Raw genomic sequence first — 27,188 nt, 5'->3', positions numbered from 1 at the left:
CGACATCACGCCGTTGTCCAATATGATGAATCAAAATATGGCAATACCTAAGATCAATGACCAAAGATGATCTCAACGATGAATATCTGATTATCCCCTCACCAATACCAAGTCAACTATCGATGATCTTGATTCGGCGTCCAAGCTCTTTCCCTCTCCAACTGAAAAGATTTCCTTTCCCTCTCATCCGGTCCCGGACTACTCGGTGCACTCCCTCTAGAAGAATTCCTACTCCCATTCACACTTCCTTGAAAAGGACCTCTCCAAGGTGTTCCCCCACCCTGAGCGACCTGGGTACTTGGAGGAGAAACGAGTGTCTGATGTAAAGAATTTTGTGATCCTGGCATACTATGTTGTATCCAACTTGTAGGTCTTGAATGTTGACCAGAAGCAGAACCAGGACTTGGACCCCTGAATTGACTTCCTTGACCTTGACCTTGTCCTTGACTTATAGGTCCATTGGAACCTACATTTATACCTTGGAGAACGGTAGTATTCCCACTATCTAGACTTGCCAAAGTTCCATCTGAACGATGTACACTTAAACGAGGATCACTACTTCTTCCTCCCATACCTCCCGTTCGAGAAGGTCCACGAGCTTGCATATATTTAGAACAATGTCGATGAATTTCTTTGGGTGGTAAATCCAGTTCTTTAGCGAATATATTGAAAATGTTTTCCGTGATGACAAACATTAATTCTGATGGGACATGATAGAAATCATCTTGAGATTCGAGAAGTTCTTGTACGGCTTGAATACCGATGAAAGATTCATCTTTCGCTGCGTTAACACCTTTTGCGTAAAGGATAGAGGGGGTGATGACAGTGGCGAGATTAGGTAGATCCATCTTAGATCCGGTCTCTTCGTCGCGATAGGAGAAAGAGGCTACCCAACGGAGAAAGACGAAGAGGACTTCCATCGTGTCTCTGTTGGAACGAGGTAGGAGGGTGACGAGGAGGTGAAGACATCGTCGACGGTCGTCAACGTTTTGCAGAGCTATAATCAGCGAATGGCCATATGTTCGGCATGGAGCACCTCGCCCCTCTTTCAAGCATCCCATCCTCACTCATGCCAGATCACGACGTCTGTCTCCACGTCCATTGCAAGTCAATCAAGGGAATGGCGACGAGAGACAGTGAGGATCAGGAGACTAATCGGGTCGCTGACAGATTGAAAAGCGCTGGGATGGGAGCAGGCAAGATAGGATCAAACAAGACGAAGGGGAATGAGTAGAAATGATGTGAATGGCAAACTTGGTCAACTCACACGCTGCAGCACAAAACAACTTATGAAGTCGGAAAGTCAACAAAGGATCCGGTAACTCCCTCAAAAACCTCTTCAACAAAGCCGCCAACTGCACGGGGTTCTCCTCTGACAAATTGACATTGGCAGAATCTTTATCCAGAGCCTCGGACAATTGTTGTAACCGACGGATATTCCCATTTTTCCTGAAGATACCTTCTACGGCCATATCTGTAAATCAGCATCTCTTATCCAACTACCTGTTCACAGGATCGTATCTGCCGCAGTAAAGACTCGAGATGTCAAAAGTGTCCGTGAGATCTCAACATGACTACTGCCCATCTGTGTATCGAAATCCGTGCCAGGCTTCGACGAGCTACGTGTTTTGAAACAAAGTTTGTGGTCAAAATCGTATCAATCTTCGACATGTCATCTGCCGAAGAGAAGTCGGTGTCAAATTTCGCTCGTCGGTGTAAAGATTGAGAGTGGGAATAAAAAGAATCGAGATGAAGAACCTCGACTTACCCATTTGTCTCATGGTAGAGATGATATCCTCTATAATCTCTGGTACTCGTAGATGAGCGTTCGAAGCTCCTAATTGAGAGTCTGAACCTGTCTTTTCGACCAATACTTCTATCGGTACGCCAAACACTCCTGAACGTCAGTCTCATCCAGAACACTTCCACTGTCATGGAGACAAATTTGGTGCATTCATCAACATGGTGACCTCATTGCAAGAGATATGAGAACACGAGAGAAGGATTTGTAATCAACGGACAGAGACGAGACCAACACCGATCGAGAAAGTAGTAGCAAAGAAGAACACGAGAGGGGGATTTGAAATCAACGGACATAGGACAATTCCGATCAAGAAAGTAGCAGCAAGGAAGAAGAATGTACTCCTACACTCACCTTTCTTTTTCTGATCCTTTTTCGCATTTCCCTTGAAAATCTTATTCCACCATTGACCTTTCCTAGCATCTAACAACTCCAACACATCATCCAACTCTATCAAATGACCAATCCCAGTTTTCTGTAATTGAAGCAGAGCGAAATGTCTAATGATCAAACTTTGTAACAAGCTTAAATCACTCAACAAAGGTCTTCCATCATATCCATGACTCCTACTTTGATCCGCTAACATTGGTATATCACCAAGAGTGATAGCATCGTCTTCAGGAACCATCCTAGTCGCAGCTAAAGATTCCAAAGTTCGATCGTATTCTCCTGGTTCGTTGACAATCATAACGCTGGTATTGTTTCTCGCGAAAGGAGGACGTAAGACGTCTATGGATGTTTGTACTGGTGGATCATCTGTATCGTATGAATCGGCGATATCGGTAGAGATTGATAGTGATGAAGGTTGAGTTTGAGGTTGAGTGGAACGGGCAGAAACAACGGTTCCATTTGCGTTGGCCATTCTACCTGCTGGAGATTCAACTACGGTTGATCGTTGTGGTATACGGGCTGTTGAAGAAAGTTTACGATCGAGAGTGACGGATTTCATTCTTTTGACTTCCATATCCGCTCGTCCGATGACGGTGGGGTCTTCGATATGTCTCCCTCGAACTGAAAGTGAGTATGTGCACGGGACAGGTCGCGTCAATGCGTTGCTTCATGAACAACATCATGGGTGCGTGATACTCGTCGAAGCGGGGCAGAGAGGAGAGGAGAGACGGAGGGAGAGGCAGCTGAAGAGAGAGATGGAGGGAAAGACTGAGAAGGAGACACAAGGAGAGACAGAGAAAGTGGAAAGGAGAATCACTCACCACTCGGCAAATCATGATGTATCCTAAAATGAACATACAACCTCCTCAAAGCTATATGTAATAAAAAAGCATATTGTTCCAACCTTGACACACTCGCAAAACCCAATTGACTGGAAGCCGAACGATGATCCTGACAATAAATAACATCAGGTGGTTCAGATCTTCTACTAGCAACTTCGTAATAAAACTCGTCAACTCTAGGTTGTTGTCGTTTTGGTGATTTGCTCGGACGAGATCCAGATGAAGTTTCTTCGGAAGATTTTGAATCAACTTCTTCAATGATAGCACCGATAGCTTTTTCACCACAAACCATACAATCGACACACGCGCAATGCCAGCGGTTGAACATTCCGAGTCGAATACAATCTTCTTCTATGGCAGCACGACAGACTGCACATCCTTCTGGAGGTATATAATCTTCGTCGTGTGGTCCACGAAGAGTTGTTTCGCCTGTCACTTCGGACTTTTTTTCCGTCAGCGTCGTCCAGCAACGGGGGTCATCAAGCAATAGAGAGGGTATTCAAAGGAGGGGCCTTTTACTTCTTTAGCTTAGGGAGGGGCATGTATCCAAGGACATGGTACTGATCCCGTAAATCGATCCTCATCCCAAACCAAAACCACGGAATGGCTTTCGTAGTGACGAATGATGAGGGGAACGGAAGGGGAGGAGGAGAGGAGAGGGGTACGGAAGAGAAGAAAATAAAGGTAAGATGCCCTGAGGAGAGGAGAGAATAAGGATAACTCACAGCAAGTGATCGATAACCATAAGCTATACCTTGTGTACTAGGTATATAGCCTTGTGGTTTTCTAGTCAAAGCATCTATAGATTTCCTGATTTGATCTTCATCACTCAACATAGGCTGGGTATCTTGATGATCCTTCTGTGACGATGTCGAATCAGGATAATCACCACGTTTCACTACAGTAGCATCTGAACCATCCATAGCCAACAGATTCAATCTTCCTAAACAATTGGTCATCGCTGTTGGATTTGATAAATCTCTTTCTAATTTGATAGAGCCTGTGAGAGCTATACGAATCAAAATCTTGAGATAATGGGCTAATTGAGTGATTAGATTGAAAAGTTCTTGATTATTCGGGACTACTGAAGAACCATTTGGAGATATTTGAGACATCATCGAGAATAGGTTGACTAATTTTCGACAAAGTTGTTTGGCTTCTCTTGCGTGTGACATACCTTATGGTCAACCATCTTCCTCAATTGCACTCTCTTTCTTAGACCCTCTGTCTCCCTTCACATTCCCCCCCCTGCGATCAGACGTTCTTTGGTCTTTGCATGATATCAATTGAGATGTGAATACTGGCTGCGCCTCCCTGATTGAATTAAGAATCTGTGGAAGGGAAGTTTTGAAGGACGGTGATAAGAGAAGGGTTGAACTCACCTTTAGCGCCTGCCAAAGCGAACTGGGCTTCCAAATCATCAATCACAGCGAACAAAGCCTCCACATGCAATATGAACCTCTCAGCAAGTAAAATGATATCCAACAATTGTCTCCCGTTGACAGCTCTTAACATGTCTCCAATGAGAGCCGCGGAACTTTCTTCGTATCCCGATAACACATGCCAAATCTGTTGAACCTTCATCTCCATAGCTTCCTGACGCTCTTTCAACTCTTCGGGCGTCATGGAGACTTCTGAATGCGGACTGGCGCTCAAAGTTGTCGGCGGTGATCCTGGGGTGAGACCGGGTGTGGTTGATGATCGAGGTGTCATTTCGAGTAATGAGACAGTAGAATTGACGGCGGAAGAATTGGGAGTAGTGAAGTTTTTCGAGGCTAGTCGGACGTTCCAGAACTAAACCTGTTAGCGCGGGATTCATTTCAAGAGCACAAGTCAAGAGCAAATGTCATGAGTAGTACACAGGGGGAATGACGTGGGAGGGATATGTTAGTGAAAATGTTGAATGGGTGAGGAGGGAGTTACCTTTGAAATCATGTAACATTCTGGATGCCAACATTCATCCTTGCCATTTCTGTTCATTTCCACGAATTGCTTCAATATGGCCGTTTCGCAACCAACGCATTTAACAGCAAACTTTGTGGAATAATGATAGTGACAATCTTTTGTCAGTTCCCCTCCTGCACAAAACTTGGCCACTCACAGACACGACCACCATGTTCATAATAACTATCGTTTGGACCAAACACGGTGTCACATTCTGAACATGTGAAATGTTCGACGTGAAATTTCATCCCTACTTATAAGTATATAAAACTCGTATATTAACAGAAAATGTCGGGGTGTAGGTGAATAGACAACTTTGCCCTCGGAGTGTGGACTAGGAGGAGGTGGAAGGGAAGACGTACCACAGGCTGTGATGTAGCTTGACCGCAGGGCTTGATTGCATTGCGAACAGATGAGGTCCAAGCGGGCGAAATAGTCTCTTTCGCATAAAGGATATTGTCCTTCTTGATCCTCTACAGGGAAGAATTTCGTAGCGACGACTTTGTTACAGTCCTGATAAATTCAGCAACATACTCCTCTGCCTTTCCCACATGTCTCAATCGTGACTGAAATCTATACTTGTACGATATATATAAGAAAATATGGACGAGAACAAAGGTAGAAATGGGTAAAGAAAAAAAAACATTTTCACCCACCTTGCATCGGAAACAATCCAAATGATAAACTTTCTGTAAAGCTCTGACAAATTGACCATGAACCGGTTCCCCACATTGTCCACAATAAGCCACCGGTTTCCCACTCCTTGTTTGAGTTGTCATTGGAGTTGAAGCAAGTTGATTACCTTCTTCCTGTATTCCTGTCTTCTTCAATCCATTAGGCGTTGGATTACCTATTCCACCTGCTTTTCTCTGTTCCTCGACCTCACTAATAGACGACGTCCTCGGAGGGATAGGGATCGTAGGAGGAGAATGATTATCCCTTGGTCCTGTCGGACTAGGTTTACGAGGATGAGGAACAGGCAGAGGTATTATTGAATTTCCCAATGGACTCGGATGATTAGAGTTTGAAGCTATATTGGGTCGATGATCCGTAGGAGAATTAGAAGGGGAAGAACGAGAAGATTGACCACCTGTTCTTTGTGTCCAAGGATCTGGTGAAGAAGAAGAACGTAATGGACCTGATCCATCACTGATAGGAAGTTTCAAAGGTCCATTGATTGGTGCACTTTGTGGACCTGATTTCCCATCTGAAATGAATGAAGAAGGTCCTGCTGAAGTTGTTGTTATCCTAGGTAATTTACCATGTTGAGATTGGTTATTACCATTTATAGACGCGTTTACGTTTTTCCATCCTTGACCGCCATCTCTATCAATTGGGATCGGATGACGGGATGAAGATGCTGTTGGTGAATGAGGTTGAGAATGTGAATGTGAATGGGATGAAAGTGGTCTGTCAAAGGAAGATCTAGGTGATGTTGTTAATGTGGACACGTGGTGAATGCTCACGGATGATAGAGGACGATTGGAAGATTGAAGAATGTTGGTATGAGGGGAAGACATCTTTGAACTGATTCCAATATGGAATTGTTGATTGGGAGATATCTAAAAGTCTGAATATTGATTATGGATTGATAGATTGGTAAGACGGAAAGAAGGTTTGACTGGCGGCGTTGACGAGTTGGACGATGGCGCGTGTTACCAGTACCACTTGCTTTGAGTATAGAATCGCCCAGGTTGGTAGTTTGGTCCAGAAGGGATAGTGTATACGAAGGTAGTGATCCTTTTGGTCGACACGTATCACGTAGAAGTGAAGGACACGTGTAGTTTTGTACACGGGGGGGGGATGATTGAGTCAAAGAAGGTAGAGTACGACGGTAAGATTGGAAAGAAGGGGAGAGAGGTGAGTCGGACCACTGGCCACCTGAGGGGTCTGGACTACCGAGAGTATGGGTCGGATTGGATGTAAGTATGAATGGAAAGGGGGGTGACGTTGAGCAAAGTGTATGAGAAGGATGAGTTGATGGATGGATGGATGGATGGATGGGTGTGAGGGTGTGAGGGGGGGTGTCAAGGGGGTGTCAATCCAATATTCCCTCCGTGGCTGCTCTATGGCGGAGGGGGAGTAAGGGGGAATTATGCCCAATTGTCAGGCTGGCCCGCGTTTTCGATTAGCTTACTTACTGCTACAAGCTACTTACTACTTTAACATCTACAGTGTTATTGTAACGACTGTATGAGACAGCCCATGTGAGACAACACAAACGTTCACTTTACATGCACTTGATCAATCACCACCTCGACATAGTACTTTTGCTACATACAAAGCGACACTGGTACGGCTACAAGACACAATCACACACACACATGATACCAATCCACAAAGCTTGCCCCTCACTTCCACCTCATGTTCCCACATTTGATTTCGGATCGTACGTGACTTGCGAATATACACTCGGTTCACTCTGTTCATCCTCCAACACAAACACGCTACTCATCGCCGCTAGAGGTGTATCACTAGGCGAAGCTGGATGAACGATTGTCGTTGGGAATTCCACTTTACGCGAAGGATCTCCTTTTTTAGTTGGTGAATAATCCGAACGAGGTGTATTGGAAAGAGGATCATCACCACTGACAACACCCATTCCATTCCCTCTACCCTTCTCATCCAAAATTGTCAAAGATGATCTTCCAAACTCTTTCCTCTCTTCTCTCGTTCTATTCAATTCTTCCGATTTCCTCCTGTAATACTCCATTGACTCTTTATTAAAACCTAATCCAACACCACCAACAAATTGACTACCTGTTCTTTGACCGGATATACCAGGAGCGAAATGTGATGCCGTTGGAGAGATACGATGACTAGTTTGAGTGACCATTTGTTCAGCTTCTCTAACTGTGACTCTATCCGTCGTTTTATAATCATCACCATCTTTATTTGCTGCTTGTCTATCTCTTAACATTCCTTCACCTGAAGTAGTCCTCGTACGTCTACGTGGACCCCATCCATCATCTTGTTCATTCGTATCTCTGAAACGTAATGGTGATAAATGTGGTGGACCTTGTGATCCGACTGTTGGAGGACTAGAAGGAGCAGGACTTTCTTTTAGTTTCCCTTTTCCTTTCCCTTTACTTTTCTTAGTTTCTTGTGGGGTTTTGTCTTTCCCTTTCACACCCTTATTCTCTCCTGTCATCTTTTCCCCTTTCATAGGTGTCAATTCTATATTTTCTTTCTCATTATCTCTTCCCTTCTTGCCTCGATTTCTTCCCGAAGTATCAGAAGCATAAGAAGCTGTAATACTCGTTATTGATTCCGGTACTTCTGAACGAGCTATAGAATCACCAATGGTCAATTCTTCACCCGCGACACTTGCACTTGATGCTAATCGATGAAACCCTATCAATTGCGTTTCTCCAGGTTTATTCGAATGAAGGTTTCGCTGAATAGCATAAAGTTGACGAAGATCGTTCCTATCGTAAACTTCAAAACCGGGATGTAAAGTTTTTCGAATTTCTCTTGGGATCGCGGTACATTTTCGTTGAAGGATGTATAGATGAATTCCTTGGATAATGAAGATGATCATTTGGACAGCGGTAGCTGTGAATGCTACGATTGCGAATCTTCTCTCGTATGGGCTACACCATTTTAATGTTCCTGTAGCGCATATGGCGGTCCACAAGCTGAGTTCGACTGAAAGTCAAATTCATCACTATTGAATCAAAGATTTACTCACTGGTGAGGGGTACACAACTGACGCCGAGATAGAGATAAATGGGTCGGACGAAATGTGTCGAATTCCAATTCTCAGTGAGGGTCATGTATCTTCTGTTATTCTCAGTAAACTGACCATTGATTTACCCTGACAGTCATGCGAGTAGAGAGTACGAAACCATAGCAAGAGCTAGGGAAAGAAGGTGAAGATAAGGGGATTATTGGGAGTGAAAGATAGTAGAATACTCACGTGTCCATGGTCATACGAGAAAACCATATGGATGGAATGGGAAAATTGGTCAGACCAAAGACCGGTAAAGACCTCCATAAACGATTATATGTCAAGTTGGCTTTGATAATGAATATTAGGATCGTTGCGCTCCAGAAGAAAGATAAGACCTAATGGTGTCAGTACTCAACTGATATGAAAGTTATCAACTCCACTGACAAGACAGAGGTTTGACGCGGGACGGAGAAAGAGATTGGGGTTGAACTTTGCTTTTGACCAATCGAACATAGTAGGGGATTCAGGCATGATGGAGGGATGAACAGGTGAAGGAGGCTAGGGTTGAAAAGGAGTAGGATCAACGATGAAGGGAATGGGACGGGGAGAGATGAATGGCTGGAGGGAGGGTGGGGAGGAATGAGTGGATATGCTCACAGTTCAGAAGGTGGGTGAATATATGACGGCATGATTATTCTACCTCTCACGTACATCGGTGTACGGTGTTCAGCTGCAAGTGAGTCTCAGGATCCTAGGGCCCTCTTGGGTCTGTGATACATCACCCTACGGGACCTCCCAGGCTGCAGGAGACCCGAGGGATGAGTGCCTCTGCTGGCTGCTGGCATGATGCGATCGGTAAGCCATCGTAAGGATCGTAAGTGTTGAATACATGAGTGGTTTCTTCGAGTGGCATTGTTGTATGTTATTGGCTTGGGATGTGGTGCCATGCCGCCATGGCAATTATACCTGATGGTGAGCAACATGGCAACATACAATTTGTCCTGTAAGTATCATCCAACGTTTGGAGAGAGACATCTTTTTCTACTTACTCACTCTGAGTGATCACGTGACCATTTCCTATACCAACTCTACTCGACATTCCTCCTCGCGACCATCTTTCCATCTTTCCATCCATTCATCCTTTCTCCCTCTCCACCACTCGGCATAACACTCACAGTGATCCCTCGTGTCCTCGCATCAGCGAGGTTCAACAATATCCCCCTTGTTCGAACTTCTTTGTCTACTCTGCATATTCATCCTCATAATCACCTCAATATGGGAGCCGACTCCAAACCCGTTGTCCCCAACAACCCCCCTCATCCTTGGCCCTCCCCCAAAGATTGGCCCGCTTCCAAAGTCCGTCAAACGTTCATTGATTACTTTGCTCAACAACCCGGATTTGAACACACTTTCTGGCCTTCTTCAGGTGTGATACCTTTCGAAGATGATACTCTCCTCTTTGCAAATGCCGTGAGTCTTTTTTAGTCATCTTCTTGTCTTGACTGATGCATGTATAGGGAATGAACCAATTCAAACCCTTGTTCTTGGGAACTGCTGATCCTAAAAGCGAACTTAGTAAATTACATCGTGCCGTGAACAGCCAGAAGTGTATTCGAGCAGGTGGCAAGCATAATGGTCAGTCGAGTTCGAGTCGATATTCCATTTTCTGAAGGTCCTTTGGTCCTCGACTGCTTATGTCGGTCGAGATGCTGATGTGTGAATAGATCTAGATGATGTGGGCAAAGATACTTATCACCACACGTTCTTTGAAATGCTAGGAAATTGGTCATTCGGTGATTATTTCAAGGTACGTTCAATCAAAAACATGGGTTTAAAGGTGTTGATTCAATAGATTGGAGCTTTGACGATGGCTTGGGATCTTTTGACTAGAGTTTATGGTCTACCTAAGGATCGTTTGTATGTCACATACTTTGAAGGAGACGAGAAACAAGGTTTAGAACCGGATAATGAAGCAAAGTGAGTTCATCATAAGTACTTGAGGAAGAGGCTCATGCTCGACAGAGAAATATGGAAGCAACTTGGAGTACCGGAAACCCATATTCTCACTGGGAATGCCAAAGACAACTTCTGGGGTACGTAAACTTGCTCTTTGCGAGTACTTTGGTTGACAAGTAGAAATGGGTGCGACAGGGCCCTGTGGTCCATGCAGGTTAGTTGAGTTGTGGAGGTTAATCTTAGCTGACAGGTAGTGAGATCCATTTCGATCGTATCGGTGGTCGTGATGCCTCCCACCTTGTCAACGCCGATGATCCTAACGTTTTGGAAATATGGAACAACGTGTTCATTCAATACAACAGAGAATCCTCCGGAGCGTTACGAAGTCTTCCCGCCAAACATGTGGACACGGGCATGGGTTTCGAACGTTTAGTATCAGTCCTTCACAACGTGTCATCCAACTACGACACCGACGTTTTCACCCCCATCTTCGCCAAAATACAAGAGCTCACTGGTGCTAGACCATATACTGGGAAATTAGGAGATGAAGATAAAGATGGAGTAGATACAGCCTATCGAGTCATTGCGGATCATATAAGAACACTCACCATCGCCATTTCAGACGGTGGAGTTCCTGATAAAGATGGAAGAGGTTATGTTCTCCGGCGGATCTTGAGAAGAGGAGTGAGATATGCTAGTAATAAGATGAACGTCAAAATTGGATCTTTTTTCTCTTCTTTGGTTCCCACGGTTGTTGATAGTCTGGTAAGATTCCATCACACAACTTTACAATATAGGGGGATTGGCTGATGAATAGAGTGGGATTTTTCCGGAAGTGACTAAACGTATTCCAGAACTCATCGAGATTCTCAATGAAGAAGAAGCTTCATTTGCACGTACGTTGAATCGAGGTGAAACGTTATTCAGCAAATACGCCGCGATCGCCGCTCAGGAGAAACGTACCGTTTTGAGTGGTAAAGATATTTGGAGATTGTATGACACTTATGGATTCCCAGTGGACCTCACACAGATAATGGCGGAAGAAAGGGGTTTGAAGATTGATCAAGTAGCCTTTGAGAAAGCACGTTTGGAATCTCTAGAAGCAAGTAAAGCTGGAGGTAAAGCAGCAGGAGGTGTACAGATTAAGTTGGACGTGCATGATTTGGCAGCGTTGGAGGAAAATGCAGATGTTCCTAAGACGGACGATTCGGCGAAGTATCGTGAGTTTGTTTTGTATTTTTTCGCGTCCTCATCCGTCAACTCTTTTTCCTGCTTCGCTATCCGCATTCCGGCCCCTTTTATCATGATGTCAGTCATCATTCCCTTTTCCTCGAATCTTCACTCAACACATAATGACGCATCCGCTGTCATCGTCTCGTCCAGAGACAACTCAGCTGACGAGAAGAACTGGACGACATCGAAGCCACGGTTAAAGGTATTTATTACCAATCCAAATTCCACCAATCGACATCGGAACTTCCTCCCAACGTTCCTTTTGGTATCTTACTCAACAAAACGAATTTCTACGCAGAGTCAGGTGGACAGGAGAATGATACCGGTGTTCTTGCTATTGATGGTAAAGCCGAATTCAAGGTCGAGGACGTGCAAGTGTACAACGGATACGTTCTGCATGTGGGGCAAATGGAAGAAGGGGAGATTAAATTAGGTGACGAGGTTATCTGCACGTATGATGAGGTGAGTGCAAAAGAATCATTTAACCCTTCACTCTCTCACAAGCCCAGATGCCTCATCTTTATGATTGAAGGAGGAGATGTTCAGAAGTTGATACAGTAGCTTCGACGATGGCCTATCCGAAATAATCACACTGGCACACATATCCTAAACTTTGCCCTCCGTGAAGTTCTCGGAGATCATATAGACCAAAAAGGTTCCCTTGTCGCACCTTCCAAACTCCGCTTTGATTTCTCTCACAACAAGGCCATCTCGGTAGATGAGATTGCTAAGATTGAAGCCATCTCCAACGAGTGGATCAAGAAAGCTGTACCGGTGTACGCTAAAGAGATGTCGTTACAGGCTGCATACAAGATTCCAGGATTGAGAGCGGTATTTGGGGAAGCGTATCCTGATCCAGTGAGAGTGGTCAGTATCGGATATCCTCTGGAGGAGATTTCTCAAAATATTGAAGATACCAAATGGCGTAGTACTAGTATAGAGTTTTGTGGAGGAACGTGAGTTGGCTTGTTTCTTCTTAACCCTCCTGACTTGTTCTTGCCTCGTTTCATTCGATCCTGAACACCTCTTTCTCTTGTCTGACCTCTGTTTGCTAAAGGCTCCGCTATAATTTGGTATATGAAATTGATTCCTGTGTTATAGACTGATGATCAGACATGTGGCTAAAACAGACGATATCAAAGATTTTGTCATTATTGAAGAATCTTCAATCGCCAAAGGGATCCGACGTATTGTCGCTGTGACAGGACATGATGCTAACGATGTTTCTCGTCGTGGTTTAGAGTTTGAACGACGGTTAGAGCGGATTGAAAGTATGCAAGGTAAGGAGAAAGAAACATCCATGAAACCTTATTTGGCGGTGAGTGAAACCTCCCCCACCCCAAACAATAACCCAACTCGCTTCTATCTCACAGATGCGCACATGCTTTCCGTCCTCTTCACATCGAAGGATACCAGTCGTCATTCCCCAATCCCAACCACCTACGGACATCTCGTATGAACGGAATGATAATATTTACAACTCATGACAATGGCTCATAATATCAGGAACTAGGTCAAAGTGGTATTTCCCTCGTCAAACGTCATTCCCTTCAAAGACGATTCGACAAACTCTCTTCCGATCTCGCTGCAATAACCAAAACCCGTCTAGCGGCTGAACAAAAACAAGTCTCAGAAGAAATCAAGACTTTCTTCCTTGAAAACCCTAACGAAAACGTTTACGTAGGTATTTTCGGTGTAGATGGTAATATCAAAGTACTCTCCGCTGCTGTAACGTCTACTGGAAGAACATTGTCCAAAGCTATTTACGCTTTCTCTTCGGAGATCGATACGGGTAAAGTCACACATGTGAATTATGTACCTAAAGAAATATTGGATAAGAAGAGTTTGGATGCTAAAGTTTGGTTGAGTGAAGTGAGTAAGGTTTTGGGTGGAAAAGGTGGTGGAAGGGATGATTCCGCTACTGGCGTAGGGGTGGAGGGAGGGAAGATTGAAGAGGCTTTGAAAGTTGCCAAAGAGGTTTATAAGAGTAAGGTGGAAGGTAAGTGAGGGAGTGTTGATAAGGTTTGTCAAAATAATTTATGGTAAGATGCATGACATGACATGGTGAATCAACACATTGTACTGATTTGTACTACAAAACTCTATCTAATGTCTTACTCTACTTCCTTTCATGCGACTTTAAGCGGTAAGCGATAGATAGGATAGATGTACCTCAAGTAGGTTGGGAAAGTGAATCACACGAACAAGAAGGCATCATACAAAAATAGGGGAGATAAGGGGTAAGGAGTAAGGTTAGGGTATGTAAAGGTGAAGAAGATTTAAATCTGGGATCCATCTAAGCTCTCCTAATCTCAGATTTAATATCATTTATCCCAACCGGTAACCCATTAATCTCATCATAATCATCCCATCTACCATCCTCAAATTCAACTTCGAATTCTTGTTTCTTCCCTTTCCCTTTCCCATTCCTATTCCCTTTCCCTCTTCCACCCCCTTCCCCTTCACCTTCACCTTCCTCTTCTACTTGGACATCAGGTCGACATTTCCATTTCCCAACAAAATGGAATTTAGTAAATTCTAATCCTCTACAATCAAGTGATATCAAAGTATCCCATTGACCGGAAGTCGTATAAGGTGTTGGGGAGATAGATTTCGAGGGAGGAGTAGGGATTATAGAAGCTGTATTTTCTTTCTGAACGTTAAATCTCATCTCCATTTTTGTTCGAGTAAGTATTTTTGAGATGATACTTCTACTCTTCTGAGGACAGTGACTCGGAGAAATGAGTAAGGACGATAAGACTTTTCATTCGATGTTTGAAATAACAGTTCTTTATTCCTTGATCCTGATGTTTCCAACGTGTGATTGGGGTGGACTCGAGGTGTTTTTGGTATGATGAAGAGAGAAACAAATGGGCGATAAAACCATTTCCTCAGAAGAAGAAAATCGGTGGGGTTTGATTGTGTAACAAGTAAAAGAATGAACACGAGTATGATAAGTGAGATGGTGAAGATAAGAAAACGAAGGATGAACTGAAGGTTTGAAGGTTGATTACTTCAGGGACAGACTCGACTTTTAACAGGTGTTTGAACCCAGGATTCTATACACACGGTTCAGGATTCAGGATTTAAGATTTAGGAGTTTGGTAGAGGACTTTTGACCTATGCGTCATGAAGGTAATGAATAGCTTGAATAATGGTGGCTGGAATATGAAGTATTGGAGGATTGAATTTTGAATCCAAAGAAGTCACAACAGACCCACTTTACAATTATGACAACGCCAAACGAAATTCGCATGACCTCTAGAACCTGTTATTTCCACTTCATCCTTAACGTTGAAAGATATTGTATTCGGATGAGTTTCTCGACAATTAGAACACATGACCTAAACCATTAGAGTTTTTTTTTTTCGGTCCCATTCATCTTTTCAACGTTTCATCATCGTAATTGACTTCATTCCGTCTGGTATAATTTATCTCTTTCTTTTTTTCTCAACTAGAGTATGTTCGAAACTTGGCTTGATAGAGGTTATCATGGCCATCGATCTACTCCGACTTGGACTTGGAAGTCACCTGGGATTGTCATACACCTCAAAAGTCTCTTGGGGACTTGTATCGAGAGTGGAAACGAAGAATAATGATGTGGATTGAGATGATGTTGATACATGGCGGATCGTGGAGAACTCACAGTGAAGAAATATTGAAATTCTTCTTCTGCAGGAACGACTTCTGTGACTCCTTCTAATTCCATTGAGATCATTACTTTTAATTTCTGTTTTTCAGTGTCAGTATCGAGCATAAGCTCTGGTGGAAACTTACCACCATGTTGGTTGTTAGGTTTGTAGAACAGGATGAGTATACCAGTAAGGATGTGAAAGTGTACAGTAGAAGTATGAAGGAAAGGGAAGGAAAGGAAAGAAGTTTGGGGTGATGACATCATGTCGGTTTACGAGTTTTAGATTTCTAGATCTCAAACCGCTTCGCATATCCGCATCATCATCAACTTCATGCGACATGCGACTTGCAACAATATGAACATGACCGACAACGGTGAGACAGTCAAAACACTATAAGCTCTTCCTCCTTTTCTCCCACTCTTTGACCCAATTCACTACTTCCTTCCAATCCTTAACCCTCTCAACTCCGTCGGGTGTCCAACCAATTTCAATAGCTTTCAACCTCTTCTTCTCAAATTCCTCCTGCAACCCTCTCTCTTCTCTCTCGACATAAGTCAGCTCTTCCACACCCTTCTCTCCTTCTTCCTGAGGCTTTGACAAGTCACCTTGTCCGTTGATACCCTCAGGACGACCCGACTTTGAAGGCCACACCACACTATTCCACGGATAATCACCAAAGAGCAACACTTGCACAGGTGGATTGGCACCGGCGGCATCGGCGGCATTCTCAGCAGAATCATCTATGAGGAACAATGCCCCGGTTTGATGTACTACTTCAGCTTTGGTCCTTTTCTTATGTGATACAACAGCTTTGTGAGCTGCGTGACCTTCATGTTCTTCCCGTGTGGGCGCGAGGTGGGTAAAAGCTCCTGTGAAATGCATTTCGTCAAAGACTAAATTGACGATTAGCATGGTGATCTCTTCCCGTCAAATCCCACCATCCTGTCATCTTCATACACCCAACATCATGGAGAGGGTTTAAGTAATCGGTGAGGTGAAAGAAGAGAGATGAGAGGGAAGCGATGAGTAGAACGACGAGGAAATGAAACTCACTATCTGGCAAATGCTCTGCTAACCAATCTTCCGTCCCTTCTCTCTGCGCCTCATCTCTAGCAGTGATAATCACCAACCTATAACCCATCTCTTTAAGTCTTTCCAATCCCTCTTTAGCACCTTTCACAGGTAGAGATCGGGCGTACAAACCGGCAGCTTCAAGCTCTTTGACCATACGTATGGTCTCCTGTGGTGTTCCCCAACCTCGGTTGTTCCAATAAAGATATTTCTTGAAATCGTCTAGTGTTATAGGTGGTTGAACGTCGTAGAAAGCGTTGTGCATTTCAACTATGGTTGCGTTTGTCTGACTGAGGTGTAAGTAGCGTTCTTCGTAGACCACGGCCCGGTCAGGTGTAAAAGACATAAGTACAGTACTTACCTTAAAACATCGTCCATATCCACAGCTATTGTACCCTTTGACGGTCCTGCTTTAGGAGTTTCCCACCCGTCGGCAACATTGACAGTGGTCATCATTACTATACTATACTTGTACTTTGCTTATCAACTAGAGGGATCAACTGTGATGTAATGAGAAGACGTAGAGTGGAAGAGAAGCTGTATTTGTACTTGTATTGTATGAAACACACGTTTTGCAACTCCGATTAACCCTTTGTCTTGGTCGTCGATCGTCGGATAACAACCACGCGATAAGTTGATGTTTATCTTTTCCTTCCATCTTGTCTTCTACCTTATCTTCATACTACACTCATGTTCTGTTTTATTTACTGACTATACTCTTAGCAAGCTTCAGGAATCATCTACTTGGGGACCATTTTACCCTTCTGTCTGGTGAACGACTCAGTAGTAGAGTTGTAGTAGTAGTGATGGTAGTGGTCAAAGAACAACCGGTTGCTCCTGACATTCGCTTGTTTTCAACATCTGATGATCCTTTCTTCCACTCAGCTTTTCTTCTCTTTCTCCTCTTTGCCCCTCCATCCTTATCCCTTCACTCGAATACCACGCTTTTTTCACTCCCTCGATCATGCTACTGACTTTCTCATATTACGAACAAGTACTTGCTCAGGCTTCACTTCGGACCGCACATGCGAACCCATCAAGTATTCACGTACTACCGCGGCTCATGATATAACCTTTCTGACCTCCCTCAAGCTTTCCGATGTCAACATCACCCATCAAAACATCGGACCCTTTCCCGTTAAACCTTCACATGACTGATCAGACATCTCGGTGTGCATGTGCCATCCGAGCAGCCACTGACCGGTAATGATGACCGACCGCTCAGATCTTACGCCAAGTTACCAAACCCAGTTCAAACATGTTCGCAACGTCCCCGATACCCCGTGAAGCATCCTTTCATCTCTTGTACGGTCGCGTCTAGACTTGCTAACCGGCTTGGCAAGATTTCTCCTCTCAAGAGTGATTACGATATATAAAATTCATCATATTCCCATTGACCGACACCCCCCCCCCCCCCTTCCCCTTCTTCATCCCTCGTCTTTTCCTGCCATCCTGATCCTTCAATATTGGACGATGCCGTGGAACAGGGTGTCATTAATGAGAAACTCACTAGGGTTGATGGGATATCTGAGATACCTTGGACTCTTGGGCTTGTTGATTTTCGATGGAATTTCAGAAGTGGAAGCTGTCCCGACCAAGAAGAGCTTGACGGTTCTCTCTTCTACTCAGGTGGCGGCTTTTACCATCCCAGCGTATTTCGCCTCGTGAGTTCTTCTTCTCCCGTCTTAATTAATTGTCACAACCGACAACCGACAGCCGAATGCCGGTCGGTCGATCTTAAAGGACAGATAGGGTGATTGAAGGGGTACGAATATTGATAATCAGAGCATCATATTGTTCACCGGATAGTATAACCTCTTGGTCTTGTGGCGGTGAGCTCATACTTCTTCAGTTGAGAAGGGCTCATGAACAGACGCATGCGAAAATCTAGCAAAACCTACCATACTTCTCACGGGGGGTGATGCGGAGGAAAATCCTCGATGTGAGTGTTTATCTCTTTGTATGAAGAAACCTCTACCAATGAAAACCACTCCCTCTTACCCCTTGGTTAGTGATACTTGCCGAGGGACTTCTCCCTACTGCTGTGAGGGGGACTTTATGAAGTGGCAATGGGAAAATGGCAAGAGCTGATATTTAGATTTCGTAGCTAGTACCTCTACTCAAACATTGGTAGCTATATCAGGAACAAATCCTGCCTCTCCGGAATCCATCGGTATCGACATTGATTTCCCTTTTATCGATGTTGATCCGAACATGTTTCCCGGAGGAGAGGGGTTACAAGTGCATCAAGGATTCTACGGGGCTTTTGAGAGGATGGTAGGGGCTATAGCTCCCGTTGTTCAAGCCGCCGGAGGAGGAAATGTGTTGGTTGTGGGACATTCTCTGGGTGAGTTTCTTCGTTGTTCTCCCTCTTTACTACTAGTCTAGGCGCGACTCGGAAAGTCGAAAATCAAAGTAAAATCAAAGTCACGTTGGTATTGATTGGAAGATATGATAAGACTGTCGCTAAAAGTCTAGGCGGAGCTTTGACCTTGTTGATGGCAACTCATCTACAACATCTTTTAGGAAGTAACGTGACTGTGGAAGCGATCGCTTTTGCCGCTCCTAGGGTTGGTAATCAAGCATGGGCCAATTATGTAGATTCCACAGTACGTCATCTGTCCCCTCTCCCCCTACCACTATCCTACGGTCCTATTGACCCCTTGACCCCTTGACCCTTTGACCCCTCATAAAAGCAATAAAACCTCGCGTGGGTGTGATTGAATCAGAGTGAGACCAGTAGAAAATGAAGGGGACTCTCGTTGATCACTAGCTGGGTACACGCGCACAACATCTGATCAACTTCAACGATGACGTCCCTCATGTACCTCCTCGTCCTTGGCATTTCAGACAATCTTCCGGTGAAATTTGGATTTCAGAAGATGGAAAAACGTACGTTTCATGTGATGGACAAGAGAATATACATTGTTCCGATTCACTAGAAACGCCTTTGGGGGAATTAGCTTTGGTGGCTAGTTTCTTGGATGGGTTGGACCTCCCTCGACATTTAGGACCGTATTCGGGTGTGACGTGAGTTTGATACTTCTTGAGTCGCTTGTATAAATTTTGTTGCTTCATGGTCCCTTCATCATCATTCCCCGCATCCTGTTCAATCGAGACTTCGATAATCCTTTCCGTGTCGTTCAACTCAACTGTCCTAGGTTAGAAGTCCGTCAAACCACACATTTTACAATCCTCATCATTCGTCCATCCAGGTAATACCATAGACAGGTTTCAATTAGAGCTGATCAGCTAATGAATAGGATCAGCTCTTTAACATGTTCATGATCAATCATCCAACCGTCATATCCTCACCTCTTCAAACCCATGTTCAATCGTCTTTACCCTCCTCCTTCTCCTCCTCAATGATCTTCTACGGATTCCTAATGGACTAATTAGTTGTCAATATTGTTTCGTTGTATCCGAGTCATCTGGGATGTCCTGCCTGTGACGTTTACCTAGGCCTAGTCTTCTACTTGAACATGCTCTTACGAACTTTTCATAGTGTGTCGATGAATCACGTGTCAAATGTATCATGACGTCATTACAGCAACCTCATGTTTCTCGCCACTTTTTGGGTTTTCTACTTTCTTAACTTACTCTTTAACCTTCTTCTTTCTCTCAAAACCTTCTTATCTCTCCTGAAACATCTCACAGGAATCTATTATCTCCCTGAAAGATCTCACAGGAATCCATATTGCAAATCAAAAGTAAGGATAAGAAATCAAACATGTCGAACATCTCACATGCCGCAGCTATTGACGAAGCTCAAGTTCAACCAATAGTAGCGGATCATCCTTATCCTAATGTTCCTGCGACTGGTGAACCTCAACAAGGTGAGTGGAACGAATCGTCCTCGTGCCCTCAATTTCATGCTCACTGTACATTCTCACCACTTCACAGGCACCATTCAGTACGGGACAGCTCGATTGACCTTCTTTTTACATTCGGAGATACGCAGATGGAGGGAGGAGATGAGGGGATAAGGATCCACAAGCAGTTGGGGGATGATAAAGAGAGGGAAGGATGATGGGAAAGAAATAACTAAGATATAGCTGCTACCGCTCCTGGAACAGGGACGAACATTTCGGATTCATCCGTTCCCGAAAAGATCCCTTTTAAAGAACAGGTAAAGTCATCTTCGTTCTTCATTCTTCATCCCTCATCCCTCATCCCTCATCCCTCATCCCTCATCCCTCATCCCTCATCCCTCATCCCTCATCCCTCATCCCTCATCCCTCATCCCTCATCCCTCATCCCTCATCCCTCATCCCTCATCCCTCATCCCTCATCCCTCATCCCTCATCCCTCATCCCTCATCCCTCATCCCTCATCCCTCATCCCTCATCCCCTCATCCCTCAAATCCTAAATCCTCCAGACTGAAACTCCTAAGTTGTCGTGATAGGAACCAATCAAGTGTGAATTTTCTCAGATACCGTCCTATCAGATATTCCCATTGAAAATTTTGATCTTTCTGTGTTATCTCACCCCAGCAGCCGAGGGAAGAAGTCTTTATCATTTCCTACCACTCCCACATACATGGACACACCTACCCATCATCGTCTATCATCCGCCCATCGGATCGTTCGTAGTTGAGGTGTGAAATTATATACTGACTCGTATAGGTCAATGGTTACGCTAAGAAATTCGCTGGGAAAACATTCCGGAATCCCGAAGAAAAAGAATTCGGTGAGAAGAAATTGAAAGGTGAGGCTTGAGTGATTTCATTAATGAAACGATGATACTCTGTAGTAAATCCTTTGTAAGTATGCAAACTTCATAGAGTTTCAGTATCAAATTCAAGATGGATATTTTTCATAGACAAAATCCATCAGAGTGTCCAGTTTTTCGAAGCAGGAGTGAAAGCACTCGTAGTATGAAAAGGAAGTTAGATTTGACAAAAGTCAAGTTATTGTCAGAGAATATATAACGTTTGTACATCTATCATCTCGTGATTCATTTCAAACTATAAGCAAATCTTTCTTATCTCATTGTCCTTTCTTCCATTTTGGATCGCAAGTGAAAATCATTGGAATTCCACAGTGAGGGATTATATCCTTCAACGACCCATCAAATCGTCTCCGGCTCAGCACTCAACATGGCCGATACAGTCCCTGGTGGTAATTCTTTCCCTGTACCCTCCCCTTCTTCTTTCGTGGGTGATCCACCAACACCCGACCTTGCATCCACCCTGTCTGTCTCCCCTTCAACAGTGGTCATCGTCTGCACCCTCGTCTCATTTCTCAATGCAGAAGGGAGATGAGGTGTTGTGACGGGATAAGAATAAGTCACACCACTGGCTGATGATGCAGTTGGAGAAGTAGGTTCATCCGAATCTTGTGATTTGGTTCGATCCATCATCAGAGCTGTTGCTTGTGGAGGTCGAGGTGGTAGACCGGGGTTTTTGGTAGATGCCATTGTGTTGAATGCGTGTGGATGTCCCGGAGGAGGTACTGTTGGGGCAGTAGAAGAAGAATGACTTTCGGCAGAGTAATGTGCCTGTTGCTTAGCATGATTGACGATGGTCCGGTAAGGTGGGGGGAACTTGCCATTTGAATACCTTTTCGGAAGAAACCACATTTCTCGTAGAACGCTAAGGGGTTAGCTGGGTCATTTAACTCAATTAAGACGATCAATCAGAACCGATGCGCTAACAGGATCACTCTTTTGGGGAAGGGAGGGATTTGATGGAAGAGGTTGAGAAGCAAGACTGACGAGTTTTCGCCTCTACACAATCCAAAACAACCTTATAACATCCCAACCCCGCGGCGAGATCTTTCAATCCATTCACCATCTTTATTCCTAATCCCTGACCTTGAGTCGAAGGTGAAACCACTATATCTTCTATATGACCCGCTACTCCACCTCCACGGACATGTTTACGCTCTGTCAAGAGAGTGCCAGAAGCCACCAGCTGATCGGTGGACCGTTCGATGAATACTACGATGTAGTAGGTGGAAGGACAAGATTTCATGTGATTGAACAGTGCCGCGTAAACCGATGGAGCGATAGGCGGGGAGGATGTGAGAGTAGCTAAGAGGTGGAAATGAGATCTCATGAGGTCGGTGGAAGCTAGAGGACGGATCTGTCAATTAGTCCTGTATCTTTGGATACTATTTGATCTAAGTTTTCAAGGTAGTTCGGCCCCGACTTTTTGGAAGCTACCTGACCTATTCGAAAAGGCTACCAAAGACCTTAAGTGGAAGGGTGAATCGTTTATTGTACATGAAGTCAAGGGAAGAAGGTAGTGTGATTAAGGATGGGACTGAACTTACATGGTACTCAGCACTCAACCCATCTCGCATGCTTTGCGGTATCAATCCCGGGTCAAACAACAAATCCAATTCCTCATCCGGTGTGAATACACTTCCCAATATTGAGTTCTCTGCAGCTACCGGAATCTCAGAAGCCATCGGTAGTCCTGCGATCCTCTCTGGACTGATAACAGGCGCAAGCTCTGTTCTCCGACGTTCAGGAGATGACTGAGAGCTGATGATCTGTACCTTCGTACGTGCACTACCTGGCCGTCCATCGTCTTCAAGAGCATGTCGTGTGCCTTGATCCGAGGTCGTCTGGGGGCCGGATGGCAGGACGGGATCGCCACCGAATAGCTAGCTACTCAGCTTATCCAACCCCACCTGTGTAACAACTCACCATGTCTGAGAACGTTATGAGGTCCTCTAGTACAGTATCCTTCGCTTGTGCCATAGCGAGAACGTCACCCTCGTTCAACAGCTGATCATGACCGAAGAGCACCGAGTCTGATATCAACATTTCAATACAATAAGAACGTGAAACACATACTGAACACGACTGCCAGATTCTAGATTATCAGCGTCTACTCGTTCCTTTCGACATGACGAAGCTGACCTTTGAATCCATTCGGTTAACTGCTGCCTGAGATTGAATCCTGGAGAGGTGTTCAATAATAGCTTGGAATGTGGTCTGGTGAATGGGTGTCAGACGTCGAAGTTTAGCTCTGAGAGCTGCAAAGTTGGTGCTTATGAGAATGTCTGTCAAACTTTTCAGCTCATCACTCAGGCGCTCTAATGATATGCTGACCTCTCTCGATAGAGTATTTGACACGCTCCGCCTGCGGAAGAGGGAATACGGGGTCTGGCAGATCTCGCAGGTCTTCGAGGTCAGCAAGCGTTCATACCGGCTACCATGGTCTCACATTGTTTGAGCACACCGGCAATGGTATGGACATCCTCGTTCTCAGGGGCAATCTGGAATTTCTCTTCGTCCATTTCAATCTCTTGGATCATCTATGATCAGCTGGGCCTTTCGACTTTCATTATAAAAACGGCTGGACTAACCTTTTGTATGGCAGGATGACGGCCGCTGACACGATAGATTCCTTCGACACCAAGTCCTGAGCATGAGCAGTTGACCGTGTAGATGAGAATTTGCTCGCCTTTCTCGTCAATCGCCGCAATGCATTTTTCGACGATGGCTGGGGGTCGACCGCGATCGCTACCTTCACCACGACCGAAATCGTAGTCTGTCAAGCTGACACCGAATATAAGAGATTTGCATGGACCGACCTGAGTGCTCAGCATGACAGGACTATGGATAATGAAAGACCGATGAGAGGCTTTACATGACAAGCTGCTTCCATGCGTGATGTTTATGGAGACAACTTACGTAGTAGTTTTCATACATCACCGGAGCAGTATGCAAAGTGCTGACCGTCCGTAATCTGGTTCTGAAGAGCGTCACTGACATGTCAGTCAAAGTCACCCAGGAAGCAGAAGAGAAACTCACTATCTAAATCAAGATTGATTTGTCTCACGGCTTCTCTTGCCACTTCGGTAGACTGGGCGTTGGTAGCAGCGGTGCCGTGCATCGTATCAACATAGCTCTCCATGGCAAATTTGAGCTTGACGTTCATCTCGTCGTTGAAAGTCTCCAAGCTCTGACCGGTCAGTGAGAGGTCGATACCAATGCAACTCACAGTTACTGCGGACGCTTGGAGCTTGTCTCTTCTGATCCTGAGTGACTCGAGATGGAAAATACCCAGTCTGTAGGCTTTATCTGACTATTTCAGCTGAGAAGTCATGGATGTAAGATCACCGACCTGCCTCCTCTGCGTCGCGTTTGAGCTTGGCTCCTCTCATTGCGCCGCTGAGCTTGCCTGAGCCATCCCTCCCTGTGCCCCTTCTTTGTAAACCCTCATCACCGACCAAAACGAAACCGGCCTCTTCTCGATCCTTATCCTTGTCCCCTCCCAAACGTTGGATGATAGCATTGAATCCCTTCTTGCTCTGTGTGGCCAGGTCATTCAATACATCCTTGGTCTTTCCATCACCTCCTGAGGCCGATCCGGCCCGTAATCGACCTCCGCTCTTTTCTTTCGTCGTAGGGGAGAAAGTGACGTTCGGTTTCTCGTGACTGGGTGACTCGAGAGCAGGGTTTGACATAGGTGGTAGAGGAGGATTGGTTACGGGAGGTGAAAATCCCGCTTGGGAGCCATGATAAAAGGCAGAGTATGGCGGTTCCGGTTGAGGTGTTGGAGGAGTCGCATTGACAGGTGGAGAATTTGTCGCGAGAAGTTTAGCTTGCATGGCTATGGCGTGTTCTTGTCGTTTGTGATCCTCCAAAGCCTGACATTTTTGAAAGTAGGACCGTTTAAGCTTGGGAAGATGATTTCGCGCATGTTCTTCGTACATGTCGGTAGCGGCTCGCATGGTATCCTTAAGGTTGAGACGAATACGTGTTTGTTCTTCCTGCCTGTCAGCATTGGACCTCAGTGAACATGTGATTTTCGCCGCCCAGAAAGGGCCTCCTTCACAACCTATTCGATTCAGTTCCACCAGCGGACAATGAATGTTGATGAAAGGAAGTCTCGACGGACTCAAATTGGGACTACTAGATAGAATGACAAGCCAAGAGGGTAGTGAGAAATGTCGAAACTCGCCTTTAGTCTGACAAGTGCCTTGACCACATCCTCCTTGAGAGCAACCGTCATGGCTTCTCTACTTTGGATCTCCCGAAGTGTATAATCTCTCACTTCTGTCCACGCCTTACGAGCTGTCCTTCGGGTACCTTTCCGGGGCGTGCTATATGTCAACTACGCTCAGCGACATGCGCAGACCACCAAAGATCACATCGGGCGCTGTCGAAGAAGGACCATATTAGGCGCTGTTGGAGAATCGTATAACTCACTCATCCTGTAAAGAATCAACAGCCACAGTTCTATCATACAATCTTGTCAAGCTCTCAATGTATTGTTCTTCCACTCTGATCCTACACGTCAGCTTTAAATAATCCAAGTCTGTGAAAAAACAGACCTGTCCGCAAAGAAACTGATGTAATTTTCGTCTTCTTGGATTTTGTTCTGCACATTAGCTATGCAACTCCTCTCATATGAATCGACACAGGGTAAGAAGCCATCTCTCCCAATTCGACATTCTCGCCCTGAGTGTTGCGCCCTTCGATAACGTCGGAAACTCGTCTTCACTTGTTTGAACCTCCAGCACAATTTACAGAGACATGAAGAATGTGTTCTTTCAGTTGGCAATTCAACACGTCGGGAAAGCTGAACCAAGATAGATATAGGTGGCGACAGACATCTGTAAATCCCGTCCAGGGGGACCAAGCTCGCAGATTGAAATTTTTCGTATACTCGAATTATATGGAAAGACACATCGGAATAAATCCAGGTATTAGAATGGGACACAGACGAAGGAGAAACGGTTGAGGTAATCAAACTCACCTTGAACTCTCTCAAGACATCTCCTCCTTCTGAACTCCTCCTCCCAACCTCACGTCCTAAAGAAGTACTTGACCCAGTTCCTTCCAGAGAAGGATAAGCATAAGCCATCTTCACCTTTTCTTCACCTTTTCGGTCACTACTTTTGATGACTTTATCACTTGAGCGGGTCTTGATCTGTCTACTTACACTGTTTACAGGATGTTTGACAAGTCTCTTGCGTGGAGGTGATTGAACCGTCCTGCTTGATGTCCTGGTTTGACGTGCTGGAATGTGTCTGTTGTTCTGTCAAGGCTTGGGTAGAGGAGTGATCGTTTCGATAGATTGAAGTTGACGTGACGTATGAGAGCTAATGCGCTGGAAGTCAGATCTGGAAGAGTGAGATCAGTGGGAAGGATGGCAAGAGTGGATGAAGAGATGCGATAAGAAGCAGGAGATGAGATGATGAAATAGATGGGCGGCGCAAGTGGAAGGACCCCTTTCTTCACTCGCTTCTCGATGTTTTTGCCTCGGGTCGGTTTGAACTACTAGCTCAGATCAAGGTTTGTCGCTGAGAACCAGAGCCAGTGGCCAGTGGGAAGAGATTTCAAAGCCCCGAGTTCGGAGACTGAGATGCAGAAAGAAGAAAGAGACCACAAAGACAGCTATGAGTACGGTTGTACGTTGCTGTCGTCATTCGCCCGCCTCGCAGTCATTCCACACAGCTTTACCCTCCATAAGTACTCCACCTCACACACCCCTCGCACTATCAACACTATGCCTCATGTATCTTCTTTAGCCTCATTCATGTTCAAGCACACAAACAGCACTAGCAGCTAGTAGCTAGATGCCAGTGCTACATACATGACCCGCCGAATGCATACAACAGCTTATGAAGATAATGCATCATCACAGAGCGCAGCTCGAGCAGCTGCGCCCCTTCCCAAT

The 27,188-nt window shown here is 44.9% G+C and overlaps 7 protein-coding genes across 7 annotated transcripts; 2 read left to right on the top strand and 5 right to left on the bottom strand.

Moving 5' to 3' along the window:
* Positions 1–116: 116 nt before the first annotated feature.
* Positions 117–5,756, bottom strand: TREMEDRAFT_69951 (uncharacterized protein; the record flags this gene model as incomplete). Its single annotated transcript, XM_007007165.1, has 13 exons — positions 117–997; positions 1,268–1,474; positions 1,769–1,897; positions 2,156–2,812; positions 3,013–3,429; positions 3,588–3,612; positions 3,759–3,853; positions 3,923–4,210; positions 4,416–4,827; positions 4,957–5,093; positions 5,135–5,227; positions 5,340–5,490; positions 5,634–5,756. 13 exons carry the CDS (start codon positions 5,754–5,756, stop codon positions 117–119), a joined length of 3,615 nt encoding a protein of 1,204 aa, XP_007007227.1.
* A 1,583-nt stretch (positions 5,757–7,339) lies between these two features.
* Positions 7,340–9,181, bottom strand: TREMEDRAFT_64903 (uncharacterized protein; the record flags this gene model as incomplete). Its single annotated transcript, XM_007007083.1, has 5 exons — positions 7,340–8,625; positions 8,669–8,685; positions 8,783–8,794; positions 8,897–9,045; positions 9,095–9,181. The coding sequence occupies 5 exons, from the start codon at positions 9,179–9,181 to the stop codon at positions 7,340–7,342; spliced, it is 1,551 nt and encodes a 516-aa protein (XP_007007145.1).
* Positions 9,182–9,925: 744 nt separating this feature from the next.
* On the top strand, positions 9,926–13,846 carry TREMEDRAFT_34057 (uncharacterized protein; the record flags this gene model as incomplete). Its single annotated transcript, XM_007006901.1, has 12 exons — positions 9,926–10,120; positions 10,168–10,285; positions 10,375–10,457; positions 10,503–10,627; positions 10,673–10,743; positions 10,784–10,820; positions 10,861–11,371; positions 11,424–11,826; positions 12,012–12,301; positions 12,401–12,795; positions 12,953–13,157; positions 13,346–13,846. The coding sequence occupies 12 exons, from the start codon at positions 9,926–9,928 to the stop codon at positions 13,844–13,846; spliced, it is 2,934 nt and encodes a 977-aa protein (XP_007006963.1).
* Positions 13,847–14,135: 289 nt separating this feature from the next.
* TREMEDRAFT_34294 (uncharacterized protein) lies at positions 14,136–15,596 on the bottom strand (the record flags this gene model as incomplete). The annotated part of the gene is made up of 4 exons (XM_007006931.1): positions 14,136–14,257; positions 14,342–14,492; positions 15,061–15,183; positions 15,486–15,596. The coding sequence occupies 4 exons, from the start codon at positions 15,594–15,596 to the stop codon at positions 14,136–14,138; spliced, it is 507 nt and encodes a 168-aa protein (XP_007006993.1).
* A 268-nt stretch (positions 15,597–15,864) lies between these two features.
* On the bottom strand, positions 15,865–16,998 carry TREMEDRAFT_34170 (uncharacterized protein; the record flags this gene model as incomplete). The annotated part of the gene is made up of 4 exons (XM_007006917.1): positions 15,865–16,049; positions 16,107–16,367; positions 16,528–16,835; positions 16,907–16,998. The coding sequence occupies 4 exons, from the start codon at positions 16,996–16,998 to the stop codon at positions 15,865–15,867; spliced, it is 846 nt and encodes a 281-aa protein (XP_007006979.1).
* A 1,020-nt stretch (positions 16,999–18,018) lies between these two features.
* On the top strand, positions 18,019–21,426 carry TREMEDRAFT_64900 (uncharacterized protein; the record flags this gene model as incomplete). The annotated part of the gene is made up of 11 exons (XM_007007082.1): positions 18,019–18,209; positions 18,331–18,377; positions 18,419–18,487; positions 18,644–18,892; positions 18,934–19,154; positions 19,319–19,575; positions 20,257–20,381; positions 20,601–20,674; positions 21,172–21,253; positions 21,299–21,308; positions 21,330–21,426. The coding sequence occupies 11 exons, from the start codon at positions 18,019–18,021 to the stop codon at positions 21,424–21,426; spliced, it is 1,422 nt and encodes a 473-aa protein (XP_007007144.1).
* Positions 21,427–21,906: 480 nt separating this feature from the next.
* On the bottom strand, positions 21,907–26,372 carry TREMEDRAFT_34219 (uncharacterized protein; the record flags this gene model as incomplete). The annotated part of the gene is made up of 17 exons (XM_007006925.1): positions 21,907–22,139; positions 22,262–22,631; positions 22,822–23,157; positions 23,201–23,307; positions 23,351–23,369; positions 23,417–23,559; positions 23,609–23,680; positions 23,724–23,814; positions 23,866–24,093; positions 24,194–24,267; positions 24,314–24,464; positions 24,504–24,583; positions 24,627–25,271; positions 25,463–25,608; positions 25,715–25,795; positions 25,840–25,886; positions 26,265–26,372. The coding sequence occupies 17 exons, from the start codon at positions 26,370–26,372 to the stop codon at positions 21,907–21,909; spliced, it is 2,931 nt and encodes a 976-aa protein (XP_007006987.1).
* Positions 26,373–27,188: the final 816 nt, after the last annotated feature.

The sequence above is a fragment of the Tremella mesenterica genome (assembly GCF_000271645.1).
Source record: "Tremella mesenterica DSM 1558 unplaced genomic scaffold TREMEscaffold_12, whole genome shotgun sequence".
In the NCBI taxonomy this organism is placed as follows: Eukaryota; Fungi; Basidiomycota; class Tremellomycetes; order Tremellales; family Tremellaceae; genus Tremella; species Tremella mesenterica.
The sequence above is the reverse complement of the archived record's forward strand: the minus strand, read 5'-3'. Positions and strand labels throughout refer to the sequence as shown.